This window comes from Balaenoptera acutorostrata, chromosome 1 (assembly GCF_949987535.1).
Source record: "Balaenoptera acutorostrata chromosome 1, mBalAcu1.1, whole genome shotgun sequence".
Lineage (NCBI taxonomy): Eukaryota > Metazoa > Chordata > Mammalia > Artiodactyla > Balaenopteridae > Balaenoptera > Balaenoptera acutorostrata.
Genome location: NC_080064.1, coordinates 74,582,562 through 74,600,022, shown reverse-complemented (window position 1 = coordinate 74,600,022; position 17,461 = coordinate 74,582,562). Strand labels below are relative to the sequence as shown.

Genomic DNA, 17,461 nt, shown 5'->3' with positions numbered 1-17,461 from the left:
TTTTGTGCTATATTGACTACTCATGTTACAAAATGTGCTTCTACATCATGTAACTTGCATGGCCAAATGGCTAGTACATTTTATTCCTCTGCTGATTTGATAATTCTCTGCAAAGAGGAATTTAGAATCTAACATGATTTTTCCTAACAAAAAAACAAAAAAACTTAATTAGGCCCTTTTTATTCGATATTTTTAGGTCATATAAATTTTAGAAACACTGTATTTGTTTCAGAGAAGAAGAGCAGAATTCTTAGAAATTGTGGCTTATTTTATACATATATGCATTTTGCTTCTCCTGAGTTCTTAAAACGTTTATTGTAATGAGTTGCAAATGAGCTATTGGAAATTATATCCTAGGTGTGTGGCAGGAAAGCCTGTAGTCTGTGAAAATTTCAAGGACCAGGTTACTGTTTTGTGAAGGATGTTGTATGGTCAGGCCACTCAAGATGGCTGTTCTCTTGCTCTCTGTGCATCCCCTGCTCTACCAGTCCCTGCTTCACTCACATGACTATCCAATCCTCTGAATCATAGGGCTTAATCAGTAACTGCCTATGTGCTTGCCCCCTGCCCCAGCTGCTGGTTTCCCTGGTAACTGATGAGCCAACCTGACGTCAATTCCCCCTATAAATGGTAGCCTTCTCCTCCCCCAAGTAATGAGGAGTGCTGCCATGTTCTGTCTGCCATCTGCTAGACACGGTAGGGTGCTGCTCCAGGACCCTTTGTTTTGGACATGTAAGATCTCTTGTCCAATAAGCCATTGATGTCTCTGTCTCTGGGCTCTTTCTTTGGTCTCAAGCCTGGGCAGCTACAAGGCTTGCAGTCCTGCTGGTGCAGCCCAACAATTGGCGAGTCAGCCAAGAGGCCAAGGAGACTCCTGTGAGCACCAAGATGTCAGGAACTAAGGACTGGGAATGGAAAGTTGAGGGGGTACCCCAGAGGTGGCCATCCACTAGCATGTGGGGTCCTGTGGCAGCTGAGCACCATGTCTTTCTCTCCGATTATACTGATGATATTCCATTAACCTTAGAGTCTTTTTCCAGTTTAAAAATAGCAGCCCTGTGTCTGTGGCTCATCTGACTGCATGGGGGTGGCTGGTGAATACAGACAAAACACAAGCACCTGGATTATCTGTCAAATACTTGGGTGTTATCTGGTCGGGTAAGACAAACATAGCCCCAGCCCACCACCCTGAAACAATAAACCATTGACACAGGCTTTAGGGTTATTAACTCAGGGACAGGCTTGTGAAATGGACGTGGCCAGTTACCTGGAAGGGTTTGGTTGGGGCTTGTGGCAATGGCAAAATAATAGGTGCCTTTGGACTTCTGGCCCCAGCTCTGGAAGGGGGCAGAGCCAGGATACAGTGTGATGGAACAGCAGCCATGTGCGGCCTACAGTGCCTTACAACAGGTGGGAGACATTACAAAAGGCCTACCCGAGTCATCAACAAGGAAAACCACATTTTGTAGTCTAGAACAGCTATGCACGCTATGCAGGATGCCCATGGACATTGAGAGTGACCAAGGAACCCACTTTACTGGCCATGAAGTTGAGAAATGGGCTGATAAAAACACCATACACTGGCGTTTCCACCTGCCTTAAGACCCCACCGCTGCCGGGCTGATCGAAAGGAGGAATGGGCGACTTTAACAACAATTGAGGCTCCCAACACATGGACACACCCCAGGAGCAATCGTCCCAGTGCCTACGCCACGTCAACCCGGAGGCAACTAGCCCAGATTGTCCAAGTTCAACTGTTGACCATGGAAGGACCACCGCCAGCTATTGGTCAGGACAACAACTCGCTTCTAACCTGGCCACAGGATCTATGCCCAGGGGAACCCACTACGGAAAGGCCCTGGCACTGGCAGGTAAGCCCCCGGTGGTTTGAGTTTGCTGCCCTGTGGGCAACAGGATTAGGAAGGGACTTGCAGGTTTCACCTGTCTTCTGCCTGGCCCCAGCCAAGACTACTGAGGTGACTAATCCGGGCCCTACTGAGAAAGGCACCGCTGTGTTGACCCTGTGGTCTTGTTGTTACGCCGCCTCTCCCGGCCTTGGCACCGGCTGTGGGCGCTGAGGGCGGACAGGCGGGATGGTGCTGCCAGCCAGGACAAGACCACAGGCAGGGGTGGTGTTATCTAGAACGCTGTTACTCCTTGTAGTTCGCTGAACGGGTATGGTCTTCCCGGTATTGTGCCTGTTAAACATCTCACATTTCGTCCCTAGTCTGAGCGGAGGGGGGGATCTGTTCCTACTGGGCAGCAGTGGTGGCCTCACTGAAAACGAGTCTGACTGCTGGGTCGACAGTGAGATGCTGTCGTCGTCCCCCTCTGGACTTCATGGACACCCGACATAAGCGCCAGGCTTCCTGCGGATACTCCTTAGCTGCTGGTGTGTGTGCTGCATTTGCGGCATCGGGTTGCAGTGCCCCTCTACACACCTGGCCCCAGGGGCACTGCGGAAGAGGGGCAGACCCAGATGGTTAGGGCCATGCAGGGTGCGTGGGGATGGCGTGTGGTCAGCCCCTCCAGATGGCTCTTCCTTTGCTCTCTGTGCGTCCCCTGCTCAGCCAGTCGCTGCGTCACTCCCGTGACCATCCAATCCTCTGAATCATAGGGCTTGATCAGTAACTGCCTACATGCTTGCCCCCTGCCCCAGCTGCTGGTTTCCCGGGTAACTGATGAGCCAACCTGAAGTCAATTCCCCCTATAAATGGTAGCTTTCTCCTCCCCCAAGAAGTGAGGATTGCTGCCATGTCCTGCCTGCCGTCTGCTGGACGCAGTGGACCCTTTGTTTCGGACGTATTAAGACCCCTTATCCAATAAGCCACTGACGCCTCTGTCACTGTCTCCGGGCTCTTTCCTCAGTCTCAAGGCCGGGCAATTACAAGGCTTGCAGGCCTGCAGGGTGCAGCCCGATAGATGTCTTCTTGTGGTTAGAATTGTACATTATATGCAGAAAACCAGGCTTCCTGTTTCACCTCCTCTCAGCACTGGGGGGGAAGCAGGCTGTCCTGAACTGCAAACACCTGGGAGGTAATTTGTATCAAAACACTGTAATTTTGTGATGGAAGGTCACATGGCCGCTATTCCAATTTTCTGGGAATCAGAGCTGCTCTCACAGCACTTTTCCCTCTCATCTCCCCATGTTTAGCCCAACACCTCAAGTCCTTTCATAGAGGAATAAAGCAGGCGATTCTAGCCCATTCACTACCTGGGAGGCAGTCTGCACGGTACACGGTGGAGCAGCTGTCACATGGGGCTTGGGGTTTTGGCAGCCAAGATCCTGGCTAAGACTTATTCCAAATCCTCTAAATCTCATCTCACAGGTTTTCATAGAGACAGGCTCAGAAAATGTCCCTTCCCTTCCTTTTTACAGTTAGACTTAAGTTCATACCATTCTTTACTCTTAGTAACCTGCTTTTTCTCCCTTTCCCCCCCGCCCCAATATAATAGAAATAACTCTTGAGACAACACTTTACTTTGTCATTGAAACGGAATATACCCTTTTCAATCACCTGCTAGATTCAACTACAGAAATCTGAATTTCTCTAACCTCCTAACCCTCTATTCAGAGAAAGCACTCTCTTTCCTTTGGACTTGGGGCTGTCTGGACTTCTCGTTTTGTAGTCTCCTTTATAAAACCTTTGTAACTCCTGCTTCCTCACCTGCATGTATGAGGAAACCAAAGCTTGCTTCTAAAGACATGGATTTCCAGTCTTCCAACCAGACACACTGGGTTATTCCTGCTTCCAAATACTGGAATCTTCATCTTTTATTTTTTATAGTCTTTGTTCTTGCTTCTCCCAGAGCTCAGGTGCCTCTCATTCTTCCATTTGCCCAACTCTTTCTCAGAAATTCTTAACGTTCTTTGGATCCTATGGAGACCCTATTGTAAATATAATGGCTATGGACCTTCTTCTCAGCAAAACATTCATTCACATCTCTACAGATGCTCAACATCTGCTAAGGAAAAAGTTTACACTCTGTCTTTAAAGTATAAAGGATTCCATTAGAAATTTGCCACATAAGGAATATATTCAACCAAATGTAGAAGAAAGGCATACTGATTACCTTTATATGAGAAAGGATATAAGTGTGTTTAGAGTAAAAGAATGGTCGCAGATGTATTAATTTACTGAGGCTACTGTAACAAAGTAACACAAACTTGGTGGTGTGCATAACAATAGAAATTTATTCCCTTATTGTTCAGGAGGCCTGAAGTCCAAAATCAAGGTGTTGGCAGGGTTGTGCTCTCTAAAGGTGCTAAGAGGAGATGGTCCTTACTCTTTTATCTTTGGGTACCTTTAGGGATTCCTTGGTTGAGGCTGCATCACTGCAAGCTCTGCCTTCATAATCACATCACCTCTTCTGTCAGTCTCCACTGTTTGACCTTTATAAGGACACTTGTCATTGGATTTAGGGCCCACACAGACAACCCAACATGTTCTCATCATCTCAAGATCCTTAACTTAAAGACCACTACAAAGACCTTTTTTCCACATAGGGTCACACTTATAGGTTCCGGCAATTAGGATGTAGACATAGGATTTTGGAGCCACCACTCAGGGAACAGTAAGCTTCCTGAGGGCAGCTCTTCTGGTAAATATTGAATCTTTAGCTACACACAGGCTACTGTTCCTTTCAGATCTGGGGATGTCACATCCCCTTCTCAGTTTGATCACATAGATGTTTTTAAAATGGAAAAGAGCTTGGACTTTGGATTTAGATAGTGTGACGTTTTAGACTAGGCTCCACCAATTTCTAAGCTGTATGACCTTGGAGAAGTTACCCTAACTTTAATTCTCTAATTTTGAAATGGGAGTAATTATACCTACTTCAGAGTAACTGAGGATTAACTGAGATAATGCATGCATGGGTTAGAATGCTTTTGGTTGCCAGCAACTGAATACCTTACAGTGTCTTAAACGGAAAGGCCTTCTTATTAAGTTTAGAGGTTAGCTATCCAGGATTGATTTGGCAACTCGGGCTCATGCCATCTTTTGCTCTGCTGTCTCCAGTGTGTGGTAATGGTTCCCCCATGGACACAAAATGGGTGATAAAGCTCCTATTAAAGATGCTGTGGTATATTACCCACCGAGGTCTCCCTTGGGACAAAAGCACTCAGATGGCAGAAGTGATGGTCTCTGATGGCCTATAGTTGGCTCCCTCTGCAGGAATTGCCCTTGGCTGAAGGAGGTTGTCTCACCCAAGTCTACAGCCACTCCCCGGGAGCAGCTCATATCCAGTGCTGGTCAATGTGGGAGATACAAAATCTTGATCCTCTTGCCTCAATTGGGACAACCTATCAGGGGCATTCCAGCTCCATAGCTCCTGATTGGCTGAGGCTTCAGCAACTACATCATAGTTCAAATTCTCCCTCTGCCCAATCCTGCTTCCCTGTCTGCTCACAGGCATTGTTCTGGAGAGCACTCCTCACTAAACGTCCTGCATGAAAATCTCAGGGTCTCACTATGTGTTTCATGGGCAAGACTATCTGTGATACCAGGGTATAGGAAGGGGTCTGTAAAATGGGATTTTAGGAGCTGGGCCACCCATTGGCCAGCTGGCAATGAGCCCCTGGAATGTTGTAGTCATGTCATTGTTACAACTTTTACCAGAGTTGAATTGGGATGTGATACTAGAGGCCAGGAATATACTGACAGGGGCAATATCTCAGATGTTGCTGATACAGCCAGATGGCAGAAAAAGTTAGGATTGGGCCCAGGACTTAACTAAGAAAAGCAGAGCTCCAAGAAAGATTGAGTTTTCAACCCTGACAGGTCTGCCACCCCAAGGTTAGGGTCCTGACTGATGCATCTGAAATCTTGAATCCTTAGATCTCCTTCAACTCTCCAGACCTGCAGAAGTGACCTAATCCTCCCTGTTAAAAGCTAGCACTGCATTCCTTGCCTGAAGACAATGCAGAGGCTTCTGCCTGGCAAGGAATCACGTGCCCCCTTGAGATGTATCCCCACCTCCCCTCCTGGCTACCAGACCTATAAATAGGATCAATTCACATCATACACTACCCAGAGACATGCTGGGCCTGCTACAGGAGGAAAGGGACTATAGGCCAAAAGAGTGGCAAAGAGTCAATCAGTATATACAGGAGCTGGAGGATTATACATGGGACTTGATACTGAGGGTGCTGATGGGATAAAACCTATCAGACTCAATCAAGGACGAAAAGAAGTGGTTTCCATTTGCATGGGATGGATCATTGTATACATGTATGGTTTTGCCCTAGGACTACGTGAACTCTCTTGCTATTTGTATATGTGACCTGGACCATCTGGACATTCCTCAGAACATCACATTGGTCCATTGTATCCATAATATCATGTTAATTGGACTGGAAGAGCAAAAGTGACATTTGTTCTCTGGAGAATGGTAGAGAAACCCATCACAGGCCTACCATATTAGTGAAGTTTTTAGGAGTCCAGTGGTCTAGGGCAAATCTGTCCCACCACCTATTTTTGTAAGTTTTAACTGGAACACAGTCATGCCCATTTGCTTATATATTGTCGTGGTGGCTTTTGTGCTACAGTGGCAGAGTTGGGTAGTTATAACAGGCTGTTTGGCCCACAAAGCCTGAAATATTTACTCTGGCCCTATATAGAAAATGTTTTTGATCCCTAGTCTTGGGCATTGCAGGACATCCCTTCCAAAATAAAGGACACATTACTGCATTTCAAATTTTCTACCATGAAGAAGAAAACACTGTGCCTAGTAGTCTCTTCAGGTTTCAGAGGCATCATGTTCCACTGGGATATCCCAATGGGAATATTCATCCAACCCATTTACTGAGTGACAAAGAGGGCTTCCAGTTTTGTGTGGGCCCAGAGCAGTAAAAGGCTCTGCAGCAGGTCCAGGCTGGGTACAAATATTCCTGCTACTTGGGCCATATGAAGCAGCAGAGCCTATGCTATTAATGGTGTCTCTGATTGTGGAAGATATGGGATTTATGGTAAGTCCCAGTAGGAGAATTACAAGATAGACTCTTAGGATTCTAGGGAAAGTCTATACTGTCTGTAGCAGAGAATTATTGACCATTTGAAAAATAACTCCCAGTGTGTTATTGGGTCTTGGTAAAGACAAATGTTTGACTAAGGGAAAGCAAGGGATTCTGTGGTGGAGCTGGTTTCTATCAAACCTATCAAGTATTACAGTCTGGCGGCCTAGCAGCAATCCATTGTAAGAATGAGGTGATAGATCCAGGATTAGGCACAAGTAGGGCTACAGGACACAAGAAAGGCATATGGCCCCAACCTCCATGTCATACACCACTGCTTCAGCACCTCTCATGGCTGTAAGACCCACACTCTTCTTATGACAGTGGTGATGGGAAATCCTTCTAACGAATAAAGCTTCAGGAAATGCCCCAAAGGTTCATCTACTTTAGGGGAAAAAAGTGGTTTTAGATAATATATATAAACTCATGGGCAGTGGCAAATGCCCTGATTGGTTGGTAAGGATTCTGAAAAGAGAAAGATTGGAAGACTGGGGAGAAAAAAAGAGGCTTGTGAATGGATCTGTGTATATTAATCATGTTTTTAATTTTCTGTTTTTTTTTTTTTTTTTTTTTTTTTTTTTTTTTGGCTGCGTTGGGTCTTCGTTTCTGTGCGAGGGCTTTCTCTAGTTGCGGCGAGCAGGGGCCACTCTTCATCGCGGTGCGCAGGCCTCTCACTGTCGCGGCCTCCCTTGTCGCGGAGCACAGGCTCCAGACGCGCAGGCTCAGTGGTTGTGGCTCACGGGCTTAGTCGCTCCGCGGCATGTGGGATCCTCCCAGACTAGGGCTCGAACCCATGTCACCTGCATTGGCAGGCAGATTCTTAACCACTGTGCCACCAGGGGAGCCCAATTTTCTGTATTTTATGTTTTAACATCTTGGGGGCCTTAAAGACCCAGGGAGAGATTGCTCCTCCCACAGATAGCTAGTACCTAAAGAGAGAAAACAACTTACTTGACAGCATGCCTCTCATATGCAAGTCAACCACCTCCTTATTGAACAATCAAACACCAAGCCAACACTTCCCCTGCCCTATGCCAACCCAAGGCCAGGAACCAGAGAGCTAGAGATAGCCCCTATGCCCCCAAAGCCTGCTGCAATTATTCAAACCATCCAACCTTAAACTATTTACTCTGCCCTGCCCTGTCTTTCCAGCGGTTACCCCAACAAAACCTAGGCTTTCCCCTAGCTTCTGCTTCTGCCTCCTAACCAAAACCTGATGTTTCCATTGTGGCCCTGCATGGCATGGCATGACCCCTTTTCTCAGGAAATGTAGGTAATAAATTCTTTTTTAAGTTAAAACCTGGGCACAAGTCTCTGTGGGAGTGGTCATTAAATGTGAATATTTTTGTATTGCATAATATCTACCAAAGGGCATCAACCATGGAAGAGGCACTGGCCAATCAAGTAGACAGAATGACTTGGCCAGTTGATGTCAGTCAGCCCCTGTCACTGGCAATCCCAGTGCTGGCACAATGAGCTCACGAATAGAGTAGTCATGGTGGCAGGGACGGAGGCTATGCATGGACCCAAAAGCATGGAATCCTGCTTTCCATTACTGATCATAACTGTTGCTAACAAATATCCAACTTTCTAGTGGTAGAGACCAATAGCAAGTGAGATCTTTATGGCACAAATCCTTGAGAAGACTCATCAGCTACTTGGCAGCAAACTGAATACATAGATTCTTTTCACTCTGAAAGGAGCAGTGACTCATCTTAACTAGAATTGATATATATTTTGGATATAAGTTTCCCTTTCCTGCCAATGGGGACTCAGCCAGCAGCACTGTCCAAGGGCTTACACATTAATCTTGCATAACATTACTCAGACTAAGGGACCAAAATGCCTATTTTAAAGGAGATGTGACAGTTTGTAAATGACCATATGATCCACTTGTCCTAGTACATACTGCACCATCCAGAAGCTGCTGGCCTGATAGTGATGGAGTGGCTTTTTAAAGGCATAACTGGGGCTCCAAGTTGGGGATGATACTTTGTGATGATGGGTTATCATCCCCCAGGATGTAGTACATTCCCTAAACACTTGATTCTTATATGGTGCTATGCCTCCCAAAAGTAGAACACGTGGATCTTGTAAACAAAGTGTAAAAATAGAAATGGCCTCACTTACCATCATCCTAGTGACCCACTTAGGAAGTTTGTGCTTTCTCATCCCCTCAACTCTAGACTCTGTTTGTGTAGAGGTCCTATTCATAGAGAGGAGATACTTCCACCATGGGTTTAAAGTGAGAGTAGTTTAAACTGAAAGCTATGGGGTTGTACAATAAGCAAATTTGACAATTCTCAAGAAAGGCAGCTGTTTCCAGCCCACTACACAGCCAAGAGAGAATCATAATCAGACTGAAACCATAGGACATTTATGAAGGGGAAATGACATTGTAAAACGTGACAATGCTGTGAGTTTTAATTGAATGGTGGAGAAAAGCAGTGACACATATAAGTCAAATAATTGGATTCTTAGAAAATCAAAGACATTGAGTGCTGAAATAAACTTCTAGTTGAACCTTTTATTTTACATGGGAGGCAGTTGAAGCAAGAGAGGTTAAGAGGCTTGTACAAGGTCTCATATAGATAAGTCGGCAGTGGATCCAGGACTAGAACACAGGTCTCCTGACCCCTAGTCCAGTGTTCCCTTCCTCTTCTGTGGATTCAAAGCTCCAGTTTTCCCTTTTAACTATGTGTGGATTAGGCCAATGTTAACTTACTCTGCATTGTACATGCACACCATACAGAAGGCTGATGAATAGCCTACAGACATTCTGGTGGCTGGGAGAAGTCACGTTAGCATGAAAAATTCATTATAAAATCAGCCCAAATAGACAATTAGACAAACTGATGTCAACCTAATTGGCTCAAATTAATGCAGATCTACTGAGATTTTTTAAAATTTTATTAAAAAAATTTTTTTGCTGTTTATTATTGACCCACACGCCTTCATTAAAATCACAAAGGTATCAGAGGTCTCGCTTTCCTTTGTCTCACAGAACCATTTTGAATGTCATTGAATGTTCATTTTGGATTAGGAAGAGGATGTATTTAGAATGCACCAAATGCCTCAAACTAACTTCTCTACGTCTTTGGGGACCAATAAAAGCTTATATACATTTTGCTGAGCACATTTCCCTTAACTCAGCATAACAATTTTTCATGGAGCTTAAATTATGCAAGTTTTTTCCTTTTATGTGCCTTTATGAAGATAAAGCATCTAGAACCACCCAATATCCAAGGACCTAAGAAAGTAATTATTTTATATTTCAGTAATATTAGGGTGCATCAGATGAACAGTATTGGAGTTTAGCATGTGTTTGTTAATTCCAGGACTGGGCTGGGTTTAAAATATAGTGAGATCATAGTAATAAAACTACACTTTAAAGCACTCGTCATGTAATACTAATGACTGTACAATGTACTCTCAATCAGTCCTCCATCAACCTTATGAGAATCTGGTACTATGGAAGGATTGCTAGCTTCCCCCTAGTATCCATCCTCCTGTCCTTGTTTAGCTGAATACCTGGCTGCCTGAAAGAAAGACTAGATTTCCCAGCCTTCCTGGCAGCTAGGTATGGCCAAATGACTAAGTTCTGGTTAAAGAGATGCAAGTGGAAATGCTGTATGCAACTTCTCATAACAGGTATCTTTCTCTCCTCCTCCTCCTCCTTCTTGGCTAGGATACAATTGTGATACTGAAGCTTAAGCAGCCATCATGGACCACATAGGAAGCTATGTGTTGAGGATGGTAGAGCAAAATTCTAGAAGACTGGGACCTAATGATTACGGAGTAGCCATACCAACTCTTATCTGCTTACCTTGAGACCTCATATATACTGTAGAGAAATTCTGTCTTGTCTAAGTCACTGTTATTTGGGTTGTCAACTGAAACTAATCCTAACTGATACACTGGAGCTGTCTGTCCTGAGATGTACTGTAATTATAAAATACACAGTGGATTTTGAAGACCTGAAGAAACGATTGTAAAGTACATCATTAATAATTTTTATATTGATTACATATGGAAAATGGTAATATTTTGGATATACTGGGTTAAATATATTCTCCTGTTTCCTTTCACTTTTTAAAATGTTACTACTAGGAAAATTTAAATTGCATATGTGGCTCATGTTTATATTTTTACTGGACAGTGTCAGGCTAGTGCTGCTTTGCTCTCTGTATCTGCACTAGAGAATAGATGAGGTACCTGAGGCTAAGAGGAGGCGTACAACTTACCCAAGTTCCCATGTCAAGTCAATGATGGGGCTGGATTCACGCTCAGAATTATCTGGAGCAGCCCCAGTGCTTCCACCATTGTACCACAGTGCTTTTCAATTGGTGTCATTGGGTTCTGGCACAGCAGAGAGGATACTGGCCCAAACATTCTTTTTTTTTTTTTAATTTATTTATTTTATTTATTTATTTTTGGCTGTCTTGGGTCTTCATTGCTGCGTGCGGGGTTTCTCTAGTTGCTGCGAGTGCGGGCTACTCTTCGTTACAGTGTGCGGGCTTCTCATTGCGGTGGCTTCTCTTGTTGCAGAGCACGGGCTCTAGGCACGCGGGCTCAGTAGTTGTGGCTCGTGGGCTCTAGAGCACAGGCTCAGTAGTTGTAGTGCACGGGGCTTAGTTGCTCCGCGGCATGTGGGATCCTCCCAGACCAGGGATCGAACCCGTGTCCCCCGCATTGGCAGGTGGATTCTCCACCACTGCACCACCAAACATTCTGAAGCCCCAAACATTCATTCTTAAAGGCAGGAACTGCTGGTTGCTTGAAGAGTTTTACTGAGTTTTCCTCAAAACACATTTATAGTCTGATAAATTTTATAGTCCTATTTTCAAATTGTCTATTTCCCAGTATATAAAAATAGAGTATAATCTACTTTACTTATTCTGTGGAAGAAGGACATACTTTTTATTTGGAGATTGCCTGGCATCCCCAGCTTTTGTGATTTCTCCCTAAAGACAACTGTAAACAGGAATACCCGGTCCAACTAAGGTAAAGAGACATCAACTCAGCTACCTATTGTGGGTAGCCAAAAACTGCTCTTGCTTTACTCACAGGGTCCTCCATTATTCTGCCCCTGTGTTAGACTAGACACTATTTTCTTGAGGTTCACAAAGACACGGCAGCCACAGTCACCAAATGAGCCTGGATGTGATCATTTTAATCTCTTTCTCTCTGTATAGAACTGCCTGTACTGGCCAGAAATGGTACACAAAATACTTAATTGCCTACAGAGCTACAGCATGAAGCTAACAAGCTGCTCATTAATGCACCCATTGCACGCTCTCTCCTTCCTGTAGATTCTGTTCCTGGTTTAGAAGCAGAATTAACAAGTTTTTTTCTAAGAGGCATATCAGTCCTATAGCAGTCAGGTATTTGAACATTTAACTTCATCTTGCAAATCATTACAGAAAACACTTAATGGCTCTGTGCCCAGACCTGACCCCTGCAGATCCCATTTGTAATGACCGTCAAAGACAGATGGATCACCATCAGCAAGTACTTTTTGCATTCGGCTTCTAAATATGGGAGCGGTTGGGCAACTCTAGGTCATTAGACTTTTTCAAATTAAATTCCTTCAAAGATATATTTCACTAATGCAATAGAAGGACATTGTGTGCCTCTGACAGTGGATGCTAAGCTCAGAGGGACAAATTCCTGCTCACATAGGATATTTGTCGAGGACAAAATGAAGAGACTGCTACCAACTGGTCTCTTTTTCATTGTCATCCTGTCCAATAGGTATCAAAAAATGATGCTTAAGCCTGCTGCACATTCCAACGCAATATGCCAGCATGTTTTCTTTTCAGCTAAATCTACATGCAATTTCTAGTTCCTGAATTAACTTACTCTAAGGAGGCTCTTTGTGTGTGTTCTTTGTTTTAGATCAGAGTCCAGTTAGTGTAAAAGGGCGCAGCTGCTGGTTGCAAGATATTAAGGAAGTAAAGAGACTGTAATAAATTGGAGCTTTCGGCCTCACCTAGAAGAACACAGATGTAGTTGTAAAAATATACACATACTGCACTGGCCAAAGGAAAACACGTCAGCTTAGATTCTACTGAAAAGCAACCAGTTTGTGACCTTCCCTATAAATCAATTCATTAAATGTCCTTTGTAGAGTCTGGATCTGAGGTTCGAATGTGGGGAGGGGAGGTGGAGTGGCAATTACTTTTTAAAATCCCTCGTGATTCCGATATCCTGTCTGCCCCTCTGGTTGAGAATAATCAAATTCATCATTAAACAGTTTTCACATAAAATATATTGGCATCAAGGCAAGCTCATTCCCACTTATACTCATGAATTGCTTCCTTATGTAGCATGCGTTTTTGCTGTTTGTTGCAGACCCAGATCACATTAATAGAAATCCAGTGTGATCTGAAAAGAAATCAGACATCTCTGGTTTTACAGCTGTCTGGAGACAAAGGCTGACTACCTGCTGAATTTCAAGTACTTCCAGCCTCTCTCTATGGCCTATTTTGATCACACTGCTTTTCCCTGGATGGGGTGGGGGAAGGAGGGAGGGAGGAAAGCACCTTCAGATATTGCCAAGGCACTCAGGCCTGCCTGTCAGAGGCCTTTATTCTGGGTATAAGAAAGGCAGACTATCTTTAATTTGCTAATTTTGCCTGAAAGCTGTCAACAGAGACTGAGGAATGATTTGATTTTTTTTCAGTTTGCTTTTCAATTAAGATAAATTCCTCTCCTTTTTTTTTTTTTCTGACAAGCATTTATAGAGTAGTCCAGGTCTAAAGCTTAGTTGAGTTAGGTTGGGGGTAGTGAACAAGGCTTCTAACAGCTGTGAAAGGTGACTGTGATAAAAAATATCCAGAGACTGAAGGGAATGTGAGCCCAAGTTCAAATCTAGAGAAAAATACAATACATAGAGAAGATACATAGAGAAAAATACACACTTTCAGTGTCATTTTCTCCAAGTGTTCAACAGCCGGCTGACAGTGGTAACAGGAAGTTGTCCCCTAATACCCCTTTTTCTTTGTCTACAGAATAATGGGACTTCTGAATTTTAGTTGGGCCCATCGGTTCTAAGAAACAAGCCTCCCTTGCAGCTTAGATATGGGAATGTGACTGAATTTTGGATAGCAAAAGATAAGAGGAAGTAATACTACTTCTTACTACAATTCCTTGGAAGTGTTCTTAAAGGAAGGAGGTATGTTCCTTTTTTCTTTTCTTCTCCCCACTAGTTGGAATTCAAGTGGTAATGGTGAGAGCTGAAGCAGCCGTCTTGGGCTGTGAAATGATTCTGGGAATGAATAGCTGCATGATGGAGCAAAAAGATAGGAGGAACTTATTTCCCTAACATCATGGAGGGCCTTACCATCCTTAGCCCCTCTACCTGGACATTTACATAAAGAAAAGCAAGCTTCTGTTTTGTTTACATTACCTGGCGGGGTAGTGAGGGAGGCAATTTTTTTTTATCATTCACAGCCAAATCTTTTTCAAACGAATACAGAAGGAATCAGGGAGATGCACAGAAGCAGGGCTCGGACATTCCTCATGCTATCCTTTTGAAGTAGCGAGGGCTCAAACATCGTCACTATTTCACTTGTGGAAAACTCCTTCAGAGAGCTTAAGTTCTTCCTTCCATCTTCTTTCTGTATGATCTTCTGTCCCTTCTTTCCAACCCAGGTCTCCAGCAGGTGTAGTCCTCATGTTTTACCACTATCACACCTTACTATATTCTGCCTTTTGGTCTTATGTGTTGTGTAGACTGTGAAAACTTGGGGATGGAGAATGTCTCTTTTGTAAATCCTTCTCCCACTTATGCAAAACAAAGCATTACTTAAGTTTCAGGGAATTCCCTGGCAGTCCAGTGGTTAGGACGCCGCACTTTCACTGCCGGGATCAATCCCTAGTTGGGGAAAAATCTGAATTAATTTGGAATACATTTCTGAACCCCGCTCACTACACCATTTCCTCTGTTTCTTTTCACTCTCATCTTTTTAGACTTTCTTTTCTTTAGAGAAAATATCTCCACAGGGGACTAAATTATAACACTCTAAAATAAGGACTATTAACTTGAGGAGGGGAAAGAGGGAACTCTGGGGAGTCCATCAACTCTGCAAAGTTTTGTACGTGGGAATATGAGCTTTCATCTGGAGGGAGGGGCCAAAGCTTTCATCAGAATTTCAAAAAAACCCCACAACACCCCTTCCCCCACTGGGCTACAGCAAAAACAAAAACCAACTTTGGCTAAAATTACACCTAAACTTTGTTGTTGGATGGGGGTAAGGAATAAGGCCTAATAGACAATTCAGTTCATAAAGAAGATAAATCTACATATAGATCTATATGTTTTCGATATCTAACGTTTATTTTTTAAAGAAGGCTTAACTTTCTCTCCATGGTTTCAAGGAGTTACCTTAATCCTTAAGCCCAACCGAAGAGGCAACCAAACTGAAAAGATCAAAAATAAATACACTGGGAATAAACTGAAGCAATGCTTTATTGTGACCACAAAGCACCAATTCAACAAGGCATTGACACACAGAGATTGAACAAATGTCTCTTTGAACAGAGATGTAGCAAGCCCACTTTTTCAAGTTCTTAAAAACAAGTACTCAAATTGGAAATCAAACAAAGCATCAGAGCAATTAAAAAAATATTACACCATCATGAAGGAATATATATATAAAAATATTCTGTACTAGTAACAAGGCTTTTCAATCTATAACTCTTGGCAAATTTCTTCAGAAACAAATTATTATAAATACAAACCATAAAGTGAAAAAAAAATGCTTTCTTCAGAAACAAAGAACCAATTTAAAAGCAGATCTATGCAGAAAATACCATTACCCCCATGAAAGCTAGCTGAAGATGGATGGATGTCCCCAAAATACAACAGAGTTTTCTCTTTTCAGAGCTACAGTCTGCTCCTGAAGGGGCCATGATGCATGTCCGTTTCAAACATCGCAGCATATCCCAGTGAAACCTTAATAAGGTCAAGTGGAGGACCCTCTACAAAAAAGGGTGTCGGCAATTCCATCCAAATAACACAAGCTCTAAGGAGCAGAGGAATTCAAGGGAGGCACAATCCCTTTCTCTTTTCTCCCCCTCCCCAAGTTCTTGCTTTTGACCTCCCCACATCTGTAACTGAAAGATGCTCATACCATTCGATTCTTTTTTCAGGAATTTGGGAAAGCAAACTATGAAGAAAATCCTCTTTGTGGGGAGGGCTGTCTAATCTCATCAAAAATCATTTTATTTGACAAACTCCACAAGGTAAACCATCCTGTCAACATGTCCTTGCTCCTCCTGGCTGAGTTCAGGTCAGCCGATGGATTGCCTAGTCTATCCAATAGGATAACGTTTCATTTGATTGAAATTCTTTACATATACACATGTATGTATTCTGTTTACAAAGTTTCATCACATGAAACTAAATTATGTCATTATGTATTTTTTGAGGTCCAAGACCCCAATTTGACTATACTATGAAGAGTTGTTCTTTAAATGCTTTGTCTGCAGAGGCTTTACATGATACTCATAGATTTTCAGAGCAGGCCCCAATTTTAACTGAAGTCCTGTCAACACATCATTTCTTGTCATCAGTAGCAGGGATTTTCCATCAATTTCCTATAATGGAAGCAGAGGGTAAAGCTCAAGGATAATGAAGAAAAAAAGGAAGGTCAAAGGAAGAAGTCATATTGCTTGTCTCCACGCTAAAAACATTATTTTTTAAATAGTGCCAAAAATGGAATCTTCTACTTTTATCTTCCATCTTTTACATTTATTTTGGAGTTAAATATAATCTATAGCTGATCTTGTTTTCAAGATCACATCACAAATGTCGCATCTTAAGAAACTGACAGCAAGCTTGGAGTATGTACCCTGAAGGATCAAAGATGTTCCTTCTGAAAGGAATAATGACACTTTCCACTTGTAAAATCTATTGAAGTTTATGCAGAAATTTTGTCTAATTCCAAAACAAACCCTATAAATTAGGACAGGCAGGGACTGCCATCTTAATTTTATAGGCAAACCAAGGATCAAGGCAAGAAGTTAGCCTGCCCAAGAATTTAGGAAAGGGTGGCACAGAATTTGAACTCCCATCTGCCTACAGCCAAAGCCGATGTTCTTTTCATAACTCACTTCTGTTTCTCTTGACACTTAGAAGTAAATATGTGCTGTCTAGATGCACCAATGGGGACCAGAGCCTTGGGTTTTCTGAAACCTTTTCAATCATAACAATGGGCACTGGAAAAATGCCTTACTCTCTGTGAACTTCTTTCCTGTCCTTTAAAAGGAGAACCATCCTGCCTCAACCTGAATATCAACTTTCATGCTACCCCACTTTCTCTCGGTGGAGCCTCAAGATTCCAAAGAAGGTAGTGAGGGGCACAGCTGTACCCACCACAAATTCCCCCCCCCCCATTCTCCTCTCAGTCCACTCCCCACTCCTCTCAAGTACCCAACCAG

General features: G+C 43.2%; 1 protein-coding gene across 4 annotated transcripts in view; it reads right to left on the bottom strand.

The window, feature by feature from the left end:
• Positions 1-6,898: 6,898 nt before the first annotated feature.
• The window catches only part of SAMD13 (sterile alpha motif domain containing 13), a 56,888-nt gene continuing 46,325 nt past the window's right edge, over positions 6,899-17,461 (bottom strand). For 3 of the 4 annotated variants that reach the window (XM_057532876.1, XM_007173012.1, XM_007173013.1), the window contains exon 4: positions 15,506-16,618. In XM_057532876.1, the coding sequence (XP_057388859.1) occupies positions 16,475-16,618 (144 nt within the window). In that variant the 3' untranslated portion in view covers positions 15,506-16,474. Of the gene's footprint in view, positions 7,816-15,505; positions 16,619-17,461 lie in introns of those variants that run through there. The other variant, XM_057532897.1, reaches the window with a different exon arrangement.